The 18,018-nt window shown below is 45.6% G+C and overlaps 1 protein-coding gene across 1 annotated transcript in view; it reads left to right on the plus strand.

The window, feature by feature from the left end:
* Window positions 1-313: 313 nt before the first annotated feature.
* The window catches only part of LOC119185160 (uncharacterized), an 80,866-nt gene continuing 63,161 nt past the window's right edge, over window positions 314-18,018 (plus strand). The window contains exons 1-4 of the mRNA XM_075869454.1: window positions 314-604; window positions 3,534-3,674; window positions 12,396-12,513; window positions 13,676-13,910. Coding sequence (XP_075725569.1) covers window positions 418-604; window positions 3,534-3,674; window positions 12,396-12,513; window positions 13,676-13,910 — 681 coding nt within the window. The 5' untranslated portion in view covers window positions 314-417. The remainder of the gene's footprint in view (window positions 605-3,533; window positions 3,675-12,395; window positions 12,514-13,675; window positions 13,911-18,018) is intronic.

The raw sequence follows: 18,018 nt of genomic DNA on the forward strand, positions 1-18,018 counted from the left end.
CCCCAGTGCTTTGAAAAACTCTGCGCCATCATCCTGAACTATAAGGTGAAGCCCTTTACAGAACATTATCAAGTGTTCGGCAGTTTCTTCTTCCTCTCCACACGCACTGCATACTGTGTCTACCCCTTCGTATTTGGCCCGATATGTCTTGGTTCACAGTACTCCCGTCCTGGCCTCAAACAGTAGAGAACTACCCCGAGTATTCCTACAACACACTTCCTACAACGAGCGCACTCTAGCGGCGATATGAAATAGTCGTATAAGTAGTGGTGCTGCGCTATGCTTTGAATCACTCTCGCGTTCCAGAGAGCGGTTCTGGCGCGCAGCGTGCGTTCGCGAAACGTTTGTCCGGATTAGGATTGGCGTGGTGCTTGGACAGCGATTTGTACCGGACCGTAAACTGTATGCAAAGACGCCATGGCAAGTGGTAGTAGGCGGACAGTCACCAATGATTTGCCAGAGGTGTTACGTCCTCTTTGCATTGCCGAACACTTCACGTCTGAAGATGACGACTCCGACGGGAAACAAACGTGCTCGGAAGAGGAAGACGGCGCCACTCCGCTGGTCCGCCCTCCAGGCCCTGCCGAAGAGGAGTCGCTCATTGGTGCGTAAAAGCTTTTATTAAACTGTGTCCTACCTTTCATAATAATATCATATTTGTCCGCGCTTTCTCATCGGCTTGGGGAGAAGCCTTTGCTCGGACGCTGTCAGCGCTTATGTCAAACGCGCGGTGTCATGTACTCGTCTCTGGCGTTCGCACTATTCAAATTTTTGAATACTTCGGTATCAACTCGCCCAATGTTCAATTTCTTAAAAAAAAAAAGAAACGCTGCTGAGACTGCGAAGCTGGCTCGTTGAGAAAAAGAAAGGCGGGAGGGGCGTCGCACCTTTACCGGCGCTTAGCTGCACTCGGTGTCAGTCAACGCTAAATTGAACGATTCAAATAAAAAGACTAGTATATTTTGGCCAGTGCTTCATCAAGCGTTGATCAATGTGTATTGAGTACGCAGATCCATGACAGAAGCGTTTTATACGCAGTGACGTACCAACTCTTTCGTGAGGGGGGGGGGGGGGGGGGGCAGACTTACCCCACTTGTCAGCTTACACACACGCGTGCATCATCATTATTAAATTATCAATGAAAATCATGATTGCCGATTTTTCCCTGCTGAACTTCAAATTTAACATATCTCCCTCATTACTAAAGATGTCTATCAATGCCTGCAGATCTTCATTGTTGGCGATTAATACTATGTCATCTGCATACAACAGGGCTGGTAATGACTGTTCAATGTGTTTTCCTTGCTTGGCAAAAGAGAGGCTGAAGCCGAGTCGACTCCCCTCTAATTTGGCTTCTAGTCCCTGTAAATACGTCATAAATAACAAAGGTGACAAGGAACATCCCTGTCGAAGCCCGCGTTGTGTATCTCTATAGGTTCAGATACCTGTTCTTCCCATTGGATAACCACCTTGCTACCTTTACAGATATCCTTTAGAAGATTAGTTATTCCATCTTCCATGTCTAGCGTGTCCATTATTCCCCACAAGTCTTCTTGAATCACACTATTATAAGCTCCCTTGATATCTAGAAATGCCAGCCACAGGGTCCTGTTTTCCTTTTCTGCTATTTCAATACACTGCATCAATGAAAACAGATTTTCCACCAACCTCCTTTGTTTACGTAAGCCATTTTGTAGTTCCCCCAGCATCCCCTCATTCTCCACCCACGTCTGTAGTTATTCCTTTACTATCTGCATCACCAGCCCGTAAACTACTGAGGTCACTGCTATAGGATAGTAGTTTATATCAGCTTTGTCCCCATTTCCTTTATAGATCATGCTTATCCTGCTTAGTTTCCACCTATTGGGAGCTTCACCATCCATTATTGCTTTGCTCGCTGTGTCTCTTAATGTTTGCTTAGAGTTTGGTCTTGGTTTGTTTATTAGCTTGATTTGGATGCCGTCAAAGCCTGTTGATGTGCTATTAAAAACCGTTTTTTCTTCCCTTTCCCACTCTCGTCCCAGTGGAGCCACTGAGCTAATTGGTGAATCCTCATCTGGTACAGTGCATGCAGCGTTTTCTTGGTGTTTACATTTTTCTGTCATCATTGTTTTTATAAATTCCATTGCCTCATCCCCTTCTAGTCTGGCCCCTTGAACTGTAGTTATAAACCTCTGTTTCATGCTTGTCTTATTGCTCAGAGAATTGAGATGGTTCCAAAACATTGCAGCTGCCTTTCTGTCCTTTTTGTTTACTTCTGCCAATCATTGGGCCCCCTTTCTTCAAATCTTGTGACTGCTCAAATCGTACACTTTCCTTCTGCAGCTCAAAAAGTTATTCCATCTTCTTTTGACATCATCTTCCGGTTCACCCCTTTCTTTAGCATACCTGTGTGCCATAGAGGCTTCTTGACGTCTTACTATATATGGCTCTCTTGACTTCCTCATCTCACCAGCTCTGGCAGTCTGCTTTTGCCGGTTGATTTGGCTCGTTCCTTAGCAAGCTCTAACTCAAACAATAGAGTTAGATTTGTGTACGTCCACTGTGTTCTAGTATTCTCGATGATTATTTTCTCAATATTTTAGTTGCTATTTCTATTTGCCTTTCTGAATAAATATTACCGTGTGGTTGCTCGTAATGCCACCTTTACAATTTCATTTCTCTTCGAAAACTCGGCTTGATACGTTTGTGATCTCTACCTAAGCTTCTGGACCCATATTCATCTATGTTGATCACCCTTAGCCGATCATACATCATATGTGACATTATTGCGTAATCTATCGTTGACTGCAGCCTTCCCACCTCCCACGTTATCTGCCCCTCGCATTTTTCGGTGCTGTTGCAAATGGTTAAATCATGCCTTTCACACATATCCATTAGCACTCTGCCTGTTGCGTCAGTATATCCATCCATATCTGCTATGTGCACATTCATATCTCCTAATATAATTACCTCGCACTCTTCTCCTAGTTCGCTAATGTCATTTTCTATGAACTGCACCATTTGTTGATTTTCCTCTCTGGCTTTTGCCCCTATCCACAAGTATACAAAACCCAGGAGGGTCATTTGCCCTGCCGGTTTCCCTTTTAGCCATAAATGTTCTTTGCACTCCTGCTTGACCCTTTGCCAGTCTGTACTTTTATGAATGCCCCAATACCACCCCTTTTCTGCTGCCTTCTGTTATAATATAATATTCTCATGCGTAGTTCGGATTGTTTGGTGGTTGCTCCATGTCCCCAAGTTGTGTTTTCTGCATACTTCCTACAACAAGCGCTTCTTAGCGGCAATATATGATCGTCAAAGTAGTGCCACACTATGTTTTGTATGAATCTCCCGCTCCAGAGAGCGGTTTTCTGGCGCGAGCGTGTGCAGCGTGCGTTCACGAATCATTTGTCCGGATTAGGATTGGCGCGCTGCTTGGACATCGATTTGTGCCGGACCGTAAACTGTGTGCAAGGACGCCATGGCAGGTGATAGTAGGCGGACAGTCGCCGATGACTTGCCGGACGGGTTATGTCCTTTTTGCATTGCAGAACACTTCGCGTCTGACGGTGGCGACTTTCACACTGAACACCTAAATGAATCCGACATGGAACAAGAGTATTCGGAAGAAGAAGACGTCGCCACTTCACTGGGCCGCCCTTCTGGCCCTGCCGAAGAGGAGTCGCTCATTGGTGCGTAAAAGCTTGTATTAAACTGTGTCCTACCTTTCATAATGATATCATGTTTGTCCGCGCTTTCTCATCGACTTGGAGAGAAGCTTTTGCTTGGACGCTGTGAGCGCTGATGTCAAGTGCGCGGTGTCATGTATTCGTCTGTGGCGTTCGCACTATTCAAATCTTTGAATACTTTGTACCAACTCGCCCAATGGTCAATTTCTTAAAAAAAAAAAAAAACTCTGCTGAGAACTGCGAAGCTGGCTCGTTGAGAAAAAAAAAAAAGGCGGAAATGGTGTCTCACCTTTACCGGTGCTTAGCTGCACTCTGCGTGACTCAACGCTAAATTGAAGGGTTCAAATAAGTAGACTTGTATATTTTGGCCAGTGCTTCATGAAAAGTTGGTCAATGTGTATTGTGTAAGCAGATTCATGACAGAAGCGTTTTATACCCAGTGGCGTACTATTTCGTGAGTTGGGGGTCAAACTTACCTGACTTGTCAGCACCCCACCCACTCACACAGAGAGATAGATATCAAGAAAGAAAACTTCATACGGAGACCGATATATATATATATATATATATATATATATATATATATATATATATCTATATATATATATCTATAGATATATATCTATAGATATAGATATATAGATATATATATATAGATATATATATATATAGATATATATATATATCAAGAAAGAAAACTTCATTAACACGTTCTTGTTTTGATATGAATTGGCATACACAGAGGTGACACGACGGGCTTTCTTAGGCACCACGAAGTTGAATCAAACTTTAAAGACCGAGGCCAAGGAATGGTGCCCTTAGCCCAATTGCTGTGTTCAACACGCGACACTCACCTTGCTATCACGCCTCTCTTTTTTTCGCGCTTTTTTTTGCTCCTTGCGGCCCCCTGGCTGATACGGCTATGTTTATTCGGAATTTTTGCGTATGCAACGAACAAAAAGGCTTGGAACACTGAGCGTGCGTTGTGTCCAATTCGAACTCCGTAACTGAGCACATTTCTTTTAGGAAGAGCGTAAGATATGCCTGTTGTGTCGGGGTTGAAGTGGTCGCGACGCCGACGAACAAGAAGAGCGAAGCGCTGCAACACGCAGACTCTGCCCGGGGCAGCCATCTACGACTGTTTAGTTTCAAAGACTAGGTGAATTACGACTTCCTTCGTAGGTTCTTTTTCCGGTCTGCCTCGAAGATTCCATTCTCTTGCGACGCTACTTTGGCGTACGCTTGTTTTTCTACAATATATTGTGCATGTACCCACTTTGGAGGATTGGCCAAGAATGTGACATTTAAAATTGTTTTTTTCCCGCCATCGCTCTTTTGTTCTTCATAGCGGCGGCGCACTTCCTATGCCTTTTCGTCATCGAGCGGCTCCGCGTCTATTTGTGAACACTGCATACTTTTTTTTTTTTTTTGGCGTTGGCGTTTCTCATTTCGTGTTTGGTTTCTTTTCTTTTTTTTCGTTTGGTGTAGTTTTTCCGGTTGCGATGGCGTCTCACATACCTCCACCATTTTTTCTCTCCACGCCCGAGGATCCGCCGATCCCTTGGGCTGATTGGAAGTTCATTTTCGAAGCATATGTGGTGTGGTGTGTGGTGTAGTATAGTGACGTGGTGGTGTCTTTCAAGTGTGGTGGCACTGTGGTTTTATGTTAAATGGCCTCGGAGACGACGGCAGTGGTGCTTCTCGATTGAGTGGCAGAGATTGATGACGTCAGCGCGAAACGTCACGGATGAAACTGCGGCTCGCTAAAAGGAAGAAAAAGTTTCCGCGAAAGGTTGCGCGGCCAAGTCACGAGAGAGAAGAACAGGACAGTCAAAGACAAGTCGAGGGCAGAACGAGATCGAGCAGGCTGGAGGGAAGATCCTGGGGAACCCGTCACCGCGACTGCGGTGTCTGGTTCTGGTCCGAAACGCGTGAAGTCAGGCAAGGCCAGAACGCTCCAGCTGCCCACGGTGTACTCGGAGGTACACGGCCTTCCAGATTTCCGGCCATGACTGTTCAAGGTCACGTCCCAGGTATCCAGGTCTCGACCTTGGTCCTGAACGGCCCGTGGAGGGCAGAACCTGTCGGGTGGTGATCACCTTCTCGAAATGAGCCAGCGTCGGTAATGGTGCATTCAGACGACGGACCGAATCCGGATTTGTCGTGGACGCGGACAGCTAATCCGCGGATGGTCCGCCTGCAGGCGCATCCACACGATGGACGGTGTCCTAGGGGAAAACAGCCGGATTACTCTCGACAGCAGATTCGGCGCTCACCTGCGCCCGCTGGCAGCAGACCGGTTTGAGAGTATTCAACATGGATGCCCGCAAGAAGCGAAGCTTGGCTGCGATGTCTGTCGTGTTGTGACAAATGAACGAGTAGTGTTATTCTTTCAGGAGAAAAGGGAGTTGCTAGCAGGATATTCTTTCAACTACATTATTCCCCACTTGTAGAACTTCTAAACGTGTCTCCCGCCTTTTTTTTTTTTTAGAAGCGGCACATCGCCGGTTGCAGAAGTTGGAATATTTCACCATCATGACGGCTAAGAATCTCACGTGTTAAGCGACGGCGGCGACATTTCCCGAACCACCAAAAGTAATTTCTGCATATTTAATCACCTGAGAACAAAGTCTCCGGAAACTAAGTAAACAATGCTCAAGCGTAGATGATGCCGACCAGTCATGCAGCTGTCCGCGAGCCATGGAGGACATGCCGCGAGCAGACGAAAAATGTACTGGTTGCCACCGACCCCAAGCTATTCCGCTGAAGTACCGGCTCTCCCCCGCCAGAATCCCGATGTGAGAAACAGGTTGGGTTCATCCGTCCGCGAGCTGCGCGGACGAGTCGCGGACGAGGGGAATCGCTGATGTGAGGTCACGTGACGCGCCGTCTGTCCCGCCACATCGGGATTCGATCCGTCGTCTGAATGCACCATAAGCAGCTGCAGTTCTTGCTAGGGCAATGGCTACCTCGTCTTTCGCCAAGCGTGGTCGTGCTGGTCAGCGCTTGACTCCAGCTCCTAAGACATTGCCAGCATCTGCCGCCTCAAGCCACCGCCACCATCATGCCACCGGTGACTGCTGATCTTTACAAACATTATAGCTGGACAACTTACAGGGCATGCCTTAGTTTGTCAGCTTAGACTCGGTGTGGGTACATTGCAACTTTATCTTTTTTTCTTCTTAATTATGCTTAATGTTTCTACTTTTCTTTTCTTACTTTAAACGGCTTCGTCATTTCTTAGCTCTGAGGCTTTTTTTACCGAGCAACAATTTAATCAACCTTAAACCTGCATCACACTTGGATGCTGTCGGGGAAGACGCCCGCAAGACAGAGCGGCAGAATGCCTTGCTGCTTAAGGCGTTGGCCACACCGGCCTGAAACTCCTGCCGGCCTGTAACGACGCAGGCGTCCTGCGCCCGTACAAGTTCATCGTCTCGATTGCGTGAGAGGAGGACCTTGTACGCGTGCAATTAGAGCAGTTTGCTCCGTGTTGGGTGCAGCAACTCCGTGTTGGGTGCAGCAGTCTACGGGGCCTCCTACTCGTGGCGCCTATTCGTTCCCGGTTCACGCCAACATGGCGGCCTTTCTTCTTCGTCTCGGGGGGGAAGGCCAAGATGGCTCCTCTTCGTCCCAGCAACGCCTCCTAAAAAAGTTATACCTAAAACGTAAGTAGCGAACGTGCCGCCCTACCCTCGGATTTTACCCTCCCCCTCCGGTTTGAAGGTGAATGCCTGTTGCGGCCGCCCACTGTGAACACAGCAACGCTCTCACTGTTGCCTCCAAGCAGATGTGATGTCACGTGATAGAGCGGTACGGCAATGTCACGTGACTGAGCGGTATGGAGGCGAGCGGTCCCACGTAGCGGACGGTCCCAACGCATGGCAGGAGGCATGGCCTCGGAGATTTTGTGTTGGCAGGTAGCTCCAATCGAAAAGAGAGCGACGATCCAGGCATAGTTTTTCTAAGAGGCGTTGGTCCTAGCTCCAATGCAGTGCTCAACATGGCCGCCCATCAGCTTCGCGGGGCCGAGGAAGCCTCCAAAATGGCGCGTCCGCACTTTCGACGTCGCCTTTTCAAGGCCAACAGCAAGCTCCTAGCTGTGATGCAGCATGCAACATTCTTCTGCACAGTCGCCGCCTGCCTTTTGATTCCATAGTGGGACACAAGCATCAGCTTTCCTCTGTGACGTGACTATCAGCGCTAGTTTGAGGAGATAGTGTACATGCATATCAAGGTCATGAGACTCTCCATGTGTATGCTTTTGAAGAGAGTAAGTAAACATAAAGTCGCCACAGTAAAATACAGTGAACGACAGGGAATCGAGTGATTGATATGTGGGGTTTAATGCCCCAAAATCACTATATGATTAAGAGAGGCGTCGAAGTGGAGGGCTCCGGAAATTTTGACCATCTGGGGTTCTTCAACGTGCACCCAAATCTGAGCACACGGGCCTACAGCATTTGCTTTCGCCTCCAACGAAAATGCAGCCGCAGCAGCTGGGATTCGATCCAATGACCCGCAGGTTAAGGGCCGAGTACCTTAGCCATTAGACCACAGCGGCGAGTGTAAACGATAGGTAGAGTGACCGTTAGGAGCAATGGCCTTTCGTCACATCATTGAATGGACAAGTCTTCAAAAACGTATAATTGCGCCGATCCGCCTAATCGGAGAAGACATTGTTAATTGTTATTCTCTGTGAAACGTAAATGGCATTGTCCTCGTCATGGTGAAGTGCGTTTCGCAAGTCAAGGACGGCTCTGCTTACAACGAAGAATCGGAGATACACGCATGTTTTTGTACATTCATAAATACATTCCGTTTTTACTTACTTTGCTGAGCAGATAATTTATTACTGTCGATGTTTGTGAGATGTATATGAGAATCATTTTTATGTTAAGCTCTAATGTCAAGCAGCCTTGGCGCAGTGATAGGTTTTAGTCAACATTTTTTTTACTTTACTGCACGCATCAAGCATGCTTGCAATATGCAATAAGTAATTTATTGTAATGTATGCTGCACATTAGCAGCATGATTTCGCACGCGTTATTTTTTGGCCAGATTTTCTGGCAACCTTGGTTGACATTACAGCTGCACTGTGACTTTCGATAGCGTTGAGGATTTCCAATCGTAGAGGTTTTATTATGCAAAAAAAAAAGTAGAGGCTTTATTATGCAGCCTGCAAGGGCAAAGTAATCGTTATTGAGAAATGGTCAGTTGGTTTCAAACGAAAATGCACCTGGTATGAATCATGAGACTATATAGCTACACATATGTAAATGTCTTCCTCGCTGGGTTGTTTGCGCTAGAAAACTTCAATACGTGCAAAAACGTGCAATGTTATGTTAAGCTCTAATGTCAAGCAGCCTTGGCGCAGTGATAGGTTTTAGTCAACATTTTTTTTACTTTACTGCACGCATCAAGCATGCTTGCAATATGCAATAAGTAATTTATTGTAATGTATGCTGCACATTAGCAGCATGATTTCGCACGCGTTATTTTTTGGCCAGATTTTCTGGCAACCTTGGTTGACATTACAGCTGCACTGTGACTTTCGATAGCGTTGAGGATTTCCAATCGTAGAGGTTTTATTATGCAAAAAAAAAAGTAGAGGCTTTATTATGCAGCCTGCAAGGGCAAAGTAATCGTTATTGAGAAATGGTCAGTTGGTTTCAAACGAAAATGCACCTGGTATGAATCATGAGACTATATAGCTACACATATGTAAATGTCTTCCTCGCTGGGTTGTTTGCGCTAGAAAACTTCAATACGTGCAAAAACGTGCAATGTTATGTTAAGCTCTAATGTCAAGCAGCCTTGGCGCAGTGATAGGTTTTAGTCAACATTTTTTTTACTTTACTGCACGCATCAAGCATGCTTGCAATATGCAATAAGTAATTTATTGTAATGTATGCTGCACATTAGCAGCATGATTTCGCACGCGTTATTTTTTGGCCAGATTTTCTGGCAACCTTGGTTGACATTACAGCTGCACTGTGACTTTCGATAGCGTTGAGGATTTCCAATCGTAGAGGTTTTATTATGCAAAAAAAAAAGTAGAGGCTTTATTATGCAGCCTGCAAGGGCAAAGTAATCGTTATTGAGAAATGGTCAGTTGGTTTCAAACGAAAATGCACCTGGTATGAATCATGAGACTATATAGCTACACATATGTAAATGTCTTCCTCGCTGGGTTGTTTGCGCTAGAAAACTTCAATACGTGCAAAAACGTGCAATGTTCTCGTTTTACTTGTTTTTTTACCGTGTCTTTCGTTACCGTGCCCCCTGAAACGATAGCGTTGTGGCAAGGCGTCTTCCGTTGTTTGCAAGCGTGCAGCCGTCATTTTCCTTTACGTCAACATATTCAGAACTGTACAGAACATTTCACCATGCAGCACATATGCCATTGTTCTAACTAGGACACGTGCATTCATGTTTGCAGCACTTACACCGGCGTGAACAGAAGCAGCCTCGTACCACACAAAATCTCGAGAAGAAATATATTCTGGTCTTCTTCAGAGCATAGTGCACCATAATCAATTTCTCAGAATGCGTGAACTCGGACGAGAACTGCCAGCGCATGCAACACGAGTTTACTGACGCTGTACTTTGTCGGTTGTCTGTTTCGGGCATTCTGATGCGAGTCGCTGGAGCTTTACTGCTGGCATCAGCACCTTCGCGTTCATTTACGTTAGAATCTACCAGCCTTCTCCAGGAGCACAATCACAATCTCGAGACGTTTCGCCCCAGAGTAAGATAGTGGGGAAAAAGCGACCTTTGCCGGAACCTGGACGGAAGCGGAGTAAATGTATACCTCTTGTGTGGGGCACAACCACAAATGCAAACATTATGAAATTATTTCTATTACAAAAACGAAATATTAGACTAACTTGCAAGGTGCCCTATTTGTCACATGCAGCTAAATTGTTTGCCAAATTGCGTTTCGTTCGAGTTCAGTCACTATATGAATATAGGATTTATCGTTATTATAAACAATGCACAAAAGACCAAGACAATGCCTTACAAAACTTAGCCAACCTGAAAACAAATGTAGCATACAACACCCGAAACTCGGAGGAGTGGCAAGTGGCACGATGTCGCACAAACTATGAGAAGCAAATGGGTCGTTACCAGCTACCATCACTGTTGAACCAGTTGCAGAGAAGAAATGGCATTGATATAGACAAGCTATCAATAAAAGAGCTCCGTTATGTATGCATGTAAATAAATCAGTGTTGTTCATAATATAAGAACCCTAATTCAAGGTTTGCGATGGGCTACCTTATTTTGTTGTGTAGCCAGGGGGGGGGGGGGGGGGGGGAGTTGAACCACTTTCTTGGCTATGCTACTAGAAAGTACTACCATCTGCAAATGTGAATGAACCTGAAGCACCCACAAACTCATCATTGCTGTAATATGCATTGCTTGACAATACAAACAGCTGGGGTTTAGGTCTCTGTGCACAAGTATTTCTTTTCCCTCGTCCAACTACAGATAGCTTGCACATGATGCCATGGACAGAGCTTCATAATGTTCTTGTTTGCCATCATGGGGTCTTGGATGACAGTGAAGGCAGTATGATCGCATTGCGGCTAATCTGCTTCAATATGATAATGATGCAGCGTCTATGATATTGGCTTCTATGTGTGAAAAACAAGAGAACCTGCAACTGATGTAATGATAACATTAACTAGTCGTCACAAACAATGCATACTACCGTACAGTGCACCAACATAGCAAGTTTTGTGACGGATGCACAAACCTTTTATAGGCCTTGGGAGCCTTTTGAAGAAAGGTTTACTCTCGTCAACTACCATGTGAATGTTTTAATGTTGATTGTAGTGTTATTGCTTATCAGGCTCAGACGCAATCATGGACGGCTGAGTGCGTTAACAGCCGAATGACTGGTATCTTGGACAGGCTAGGTTTTTGACAGCACTGTAGTCTGCTACTACTTAAGAAGGCAGGAGAGGCCTTATTCAAAGTTCGAAAGCAGCCGATTGCTGTCGTGACGGCGGTTTGTCTCAGTCACGAGAAATGATCCCTTTCGTGTTCTCAGTCGTCGCCTCCAACATTAAGAGCCCCCCTGCGTTTCCACTCATGTCACTCTAGAGTGCGCGCACATTTTGTTAGTCTAGAGTGCGCACCCTAGACTGACGATGGTGTGTTCCAGTAATCACCGTAGATGGCTGAACGAACAGCTAAGTGGATAGTGCAGTACTCGGGTAGCTAGCAAAACAGGCCGCTTTGGGAAGATGGCATTGGAGACAAATACGACGCAAAATACTTTGCCGTCTAGACAAGATGCCGGTCAAACAGAAGGCCGAAAACTCTGAGTAGGTCCCCAGCTCGAAAGAAAACATCAACCAGCATTTGTTGCACGCTACATCAGAGGCACATTGAAGTTCTTACATTTGAGCTCAAAAGAGGTCAATAGCACACGTATTTCACTGAATATTCTTAGCTTTCTCTTGTCAACTCGACGTGGCGTCATGTCTTGCAAATGTCACGCAGACACATTCCATTCCTCTGGCGATGCTGCCTTGTAAGCCGTCCACTTGGACTGTGCACTATGCGGTCTAGTATTGGAATTCACCGGTTGAGGAGGCAATGTGTCTGCTTTGTAAAGCTGTACCTGACTATAATAACCTTGAATGGCAGTGCCATTGGGCCAAGTAATTTTGTGTTGTGCTCATCGTTGGCATCACTTCTTGGTTTTTCCAGGGTCGAGCCTTGCAGAGATGCCAACTGACCTCCGAAGCCTCCTGGCACTCAACCGTGCCTACCAAGCGTTGCTCGACAACGCCATCTGTGAGTTGGCAGAAAGGCTAGAAGAGAACAGGTACGGATTTTGAAACTAGCTAGAGTGGGAAAAGGAGTTAGAAGAAAAAGGGTTAATCATTGTAGCTTGACAGAGCTGGTGTTGCTGTAAATTCAGCAGTGGTTGACAAGACAGAAGAGCAAAAAGTAGTTGTAGGGGCTGTATTAGGTATGTAGTAAGTTGGAGAGATGGAAGTGTTGCTCCAAACGCGAAATGCTGCTTCATGCTGCTCCAAATAGTGGTGTTCGTTAGTAATTACTCCAAACCTGCTCTGAAATGGCAATGAGATATGAAGAATGATGAACCTTTACTGTTTGACCACCTCCCAAGTCCTAAAGAAACTGAAAGGAATGTGTACACTATCATCCCAGTATGCTATTAGTGTGCAGCATTATCGGCTCTGATCACGTTTATGTGACAAAAACTGGCATATTAACCATACGAGTCATTTTATTGCTTTTTTTTGTCTTAGCTTGACGTGTAGGCCAGTGTGGTGAAATGTGAAAATGAGCAGAATTGCTATTATCTCGTACCAATTATCTATCTGCTTATTTGGCAACAGTCATGTGTGACTGTGGTTAGTTCTAAAATGTGGTGCTCAGCTTTACCGGGTTTTGATTTCTTCTACAAGTACTGGTAGCTTAAATATATTGCTCATTTTGCTGCTCATTTGTTTTTGACAACCAGCCACTTTTAAATGTTTGCTTCTTGAAATTTACGTTTGTTGTCTGTGAAATATATTTCATAATAATTTTTACGGGATGCTTTGAACGCCAATTGACGTATGACAAATTTTGTAGCTGATCCTAAAACACCAATAACTGCTTCACTTAACAAATTTTTCGCTCCTAAAACACTTACGGCTGCTCCAAAACAGTACTTTTTCGTCTCTAAATTATGCTCCAAAAAAAATAAAACGTCACTCCCTTCTTTGTAAGTAGCAAGTATCGGTTTCACAGTGGTGTTCCTGATTGTAGTAGGGGTAGTATTTGTAGTAGCAGGGGCTAGCTCTAGGTAGGCAGCTTTGCAGAGGCGTTCTTGATAACATCGTTGTCTAAGCTAGTTTCTTCAGTTTGCTCGAAAACATCTTATAGGGATTTTCGAAGAGTGCTCGTGCGTACGCCAATGCCAAGCACTAGTGTTCTCATTTGTATTCACGCTCTCCCTGGTGTGTCCAATCCAGGCAGCTGAGGATGGAGCTTTTGGCAAAGCTCTCCGAGCGATCTGCGCGACCCGCAAAGCCGAAGGTGCGCAAAAACTGGTACCACTCGCTGGTGTTCCACCACCCGTACTTCAGGGACATCAATGGAATGCGGGCGCCCATGAACGAAGATGAGAAGATCAAGCGAGCCAACAAGGAGATGGACCCGTACCTCACCCCACCTTTGCATTGGAGCGCCGAGGAAAACCGCATGCTAGTAAGTGCTGGGGGGCTGTGTGTACTCGTGAGGGCCAAATTTCCACGTGCACTTACTTCTTTATTGGATGTCTTTGTGTTTCACTCCGAAAAGCTGTTAGCACCGCACGCCGCCCTGCATTGTTTGGGACGCTTTGAGATTGTTTGAGTATTCGCCACCACAGTGGTGTAGGACTTTCTCAAAGGTCACGGAATCGATTCCCGCCCTTGGTAGCTGCGTTTCGTTAGATTCCTATTGCTAGAGACCTGTATGCTTAGATTTAGGTGCTCATAGAAAAATTCCAGGGGGTCGAAACTTTCGGTGCCCTTATCTGTGCCATTGGTTGGTTGGTAAGAACTTTATTGGAAGTAGGGCAGAGCTTTCGCCGACCGGACCTTAGGTCTCCCGCGTGGGGACGTCAAGCTGTGCCATCTCTCATATTTGTATTATAGTTTTAAGATGTACAAGCTCACAAAATTATTGTGAATATATATGTATTATTATGAGAAGCGTTCTGTTGAAAGACTATGCACAGTACGTGAAAAGTCAAGTTTATGTGGGACATTACGGCAGCATTAGTGATAACACTGGAAAGTTTGACCACTTATATATAATGGGTGATGCGTTCTGCCAATGATCAGATTGTCAACGGTTGTTGACTTTGATCGCCGCTATAATTGCTGTGTGGAGGGAATAATTTGTACATAAGAAGACTTACCCCCGTATTCAGAAACACTTCTCGACTTGAACTTGACTTGAAACCACCTTCAATGCTGCGCATTTGAAATGCGTCTATGCGTTTTGCTGCCTTGGCACCGCATAAATACAGTGCATTTGAAACGCGTTTGTGCTGCATTGAAGTCGGTGGCAAAGTTGAAGTCAAGCAGCGTTTCTGAATACAGGGGTTGTCGACTTTGCCCCAGGTGGTCTAGTGGCTAAGGTACTCGGCTGCTGACCCGCAGGTCGCGGGATCGAATGCCAGCTGCGGCGGCTGCATTCTCAATGGAAGCTAAAATGCTGTAGGCCTGTGTGCTCAGATTCGAGTGCACGTTAAGGGCCCTATGTGGTTGAAATTTCTGTAGCCTTCCACTACGGCGTCTCTTATAATCATACGGTGGATTTAGGACGGTAAATCCCCCAAGTCAGTCAAGACTTAGTTATCCGGGCACATGTTTGCCTGCTATAGAGCTTCATCTCCACCAGCAAGATTGCGACCTTCTTCACAGGCGTCACCTTGTGATAGTATGCCTCCACTCTAGCGAGTCCACTAGTAGAGGTCGTCGGTGATTAGTGCCACCAAAAAGGTTCCTTGCCATGCACATTTTCTTAAGTTCAGGCTTTCTTGTAGCGCAAGTCTCAGAAGCACCCTGGGCAACAACCTCAAGAGCAGCTATGATAGGCACAAATGGGGTAACTCCTGTCAAAGGCATGCCTCAACCTACGCCTTCTTTATTTCTTTCAGTGCCGGTGAAAATGGGCACTTGTCAGCGTGAGCTGCCTCAAGCAGTGGTTATGATGTAACGCTACATGATGGGTAGCACTGTTTGCGTCACATGTGCTTCTGAGTGCTTTGCCCTGGAGATGCAATAATGTGTTTCCCACTCCAATATCGTACATTTGTCAGACTTGTTCCTTCGGGCTCTTTGTCGCGGCTCGAAGCAATGCTGCCTCCGCATCGCAGCGCATGCAGTAGCGTTGCAGTGGCGCTTCCTTAATGGTTGCCCGCATAGCGTCGCGAAAGGCAACACACTATCTCAAAACACCATATCTTTTACAGAGCCAGTGTGACCACCAGTATTGCGTGCACAAGGAATGGAAGACGCTGCCCCACGGATCTGTAAACAACTGGACAAAAAATGACTTTGTATTGTTACTGTGGTGAGGTTTGTGAGCGGTTCTCTCCCACATGACCGTAAAGCACATGATAAGGCTAGGTGATGGGCGAGAGGGGAAAAGGGCTAGTGGAGGGGGTGGTAAATGGCTGGATCGGGCGCATCTGGCTGGCATTGCTAAAATAAAGGAGGCGTTCCCTCATTGAAAGAAAAGTGGCGACCCTGATCCAGAGTATTCCTCTACACCGCTGTATGTGCAATGAGGATCCATGGCACTACTGTGGCCATTGAGCTGAGACCTCCGCCTAATGTGCCAAACTGCTCCAGAGGAGATTCGTTAAGGCATAGGCGAATAATTAAATGCTTTGAATATTCAAACGATTATTGTGTATTCAAGTTCACTGAGACATAAACCTAAATTTGAAATTTCTTAATTATTCTTAGTGGACGAACAGATGCTTGTTATTTGAGTGCATATAGCACCCTTGTCAAGGTCGTTTCTTACGTCATGAAACTGCTATGCCTTGAAACCTCCTATCCGGAGGAAATCCGCGTGCCGCGTACTCGCACGTGCAGGTTTAAAGCGGTACCGAGAGAAAAATTTTGGCCTCGTGTTTTTGTGCTGCAGTCTGTTGCCGGAGGCCTGCTAGTCGTAATGCAGTACATCGTTTGCTGTAGCATAAAACAGGTAACTACAGGCTCTCTGTTACTAACCAGTCTTCGTTTCGGCATGAGAGCGCTCCAAAACAACAAGCTGCCGAGTGAAACTGTCGCCACTTCGCGTATGCAACGTTCAACTGCTTCAGCACACAGAACTGGGACGCATTTCCGCGCAGTCCGCGTCTAGAAGTACTCTCCAAGAGTAAACGAGAGAGATGCGTGCGCCGTGGCCATGAACTCACAAGCAGCTGCTGAGGAATAGTCAGCTGGTGCAAATGTGATAAAAAAAGAAATCGAAGCTATGATGTTGTCATAACTTGTTGAAGCGTAGTCTCATCAGGGAAGTGGGGGGGTCACCCAGTGTCACCTTTGAGGTTGTCAACTGTATGAGGGAATCGATCGCTTATGCGAAATTCAAAATTAATTTAAAATGCCCTTCAAGATCTAGTTGCTCTTGATATTTTGCAGATGATATACACATTCTCACGGGAATATAGATTTCGTAGGCCATCTCTGCCATGAGATTTGGTGTCGGTACCCATTTAATCTACAAATTGCCTTCACCTCAATCAATTATTTCACACAGCTTGTTATGCAGACTTATGTGTGATTAGCATAGCAAGTTTTAAAGTAATGTATTTCGACTCTTATAATTTTCATCCTACTTCTGCTGAAGTTTTTTTACTTTTCAATGTTACTTCTACTCAGCTTCGAACCAATAAGGTGGCATTCGCACACACCTTGTTTCAATTCTTGAAATATTGTGCAGGTTATCTTGGTCTTGAGAAGATAGCCTATTTTTCTTTATAATATATGGTATGTGCTATTCTATCTACCCGGTTCAAAATTATTAAACTAAATCACTATTTTCACTATTAGGGTAGTCTGCCATGCACCAGTATGAACCAGTTCAGATCGGTGCCAGCAAATCAAACAAACCCAAGGTTGAAGTGTGTCTCCTGAAGACAATTCATCGTATATTTTTTCACATTTCTTAGGAGCACATTCAAGGGCCATTTTTAGGCGTGCGTGAATATTCGAACTTCCGAATATTTCTTCAAATAGTGTTTAGTATTCGATTCACAATGAAATTTTGACTTTTAGCGGTGCAGTCGAACCGCGCTGCAACGAACGCCGCTTTAACAAAATTTCCGCCTCAACAAAGTATTTCTTATTCCCCGTCGGCTTGCCCTAGAAGTCAATGCATCAGAGCTCTTGCTACAATGAAACATTTTTCGGGCTTGTGTTCGCTTCAATGAAACTTTCGCTCAGCGGCGCTTGGATTGAAAATTTGTTCGATGGTTAAGTCAGCGCATCGCCAACTGTGCAACTTTTCAAACATTGATGACACTTTGTTTCACCGAAAATGTGCGGCCATTGCACGCTGCACCGCATGTAAACAAAAGTTATGGAGAGCGCCATTGATTGGTGGTGATGACGATGCGGCTGGTTGCCTTGCGACGCGGCGCTGTCCTGCTTTGCCAAGGCAGAGCCACAGCCAACACGTATCCATGCCAGGTCATGTGATCATCTGTTACTTAAGCTGCCAAGACGATCATTGCGCTTAATTCGTGCTTGTGTGCTCACGTATGTAGAACTCTGCGCCACCATGGCAGCAAAGCGCAAGTTTCTTACTC

The sequence above is a fragment of the Rhipicephalus microplus genome, chromosome 7 (assembly GCF_043290135.1).
Source record: "Rhipicephalus microplus isolate Deutch F79 chromosome 7, USDA_Rmic, whole genome shotgun sequence".
In the NCBI taxonomy this organism is placed as follows: domain Eukaryota; kingdom Metazoa; phylum Arthropoda; class Arachnida; order Ixodida; family Ixodidae; genus Rhipicephalus; species Rhipicephalus microplus.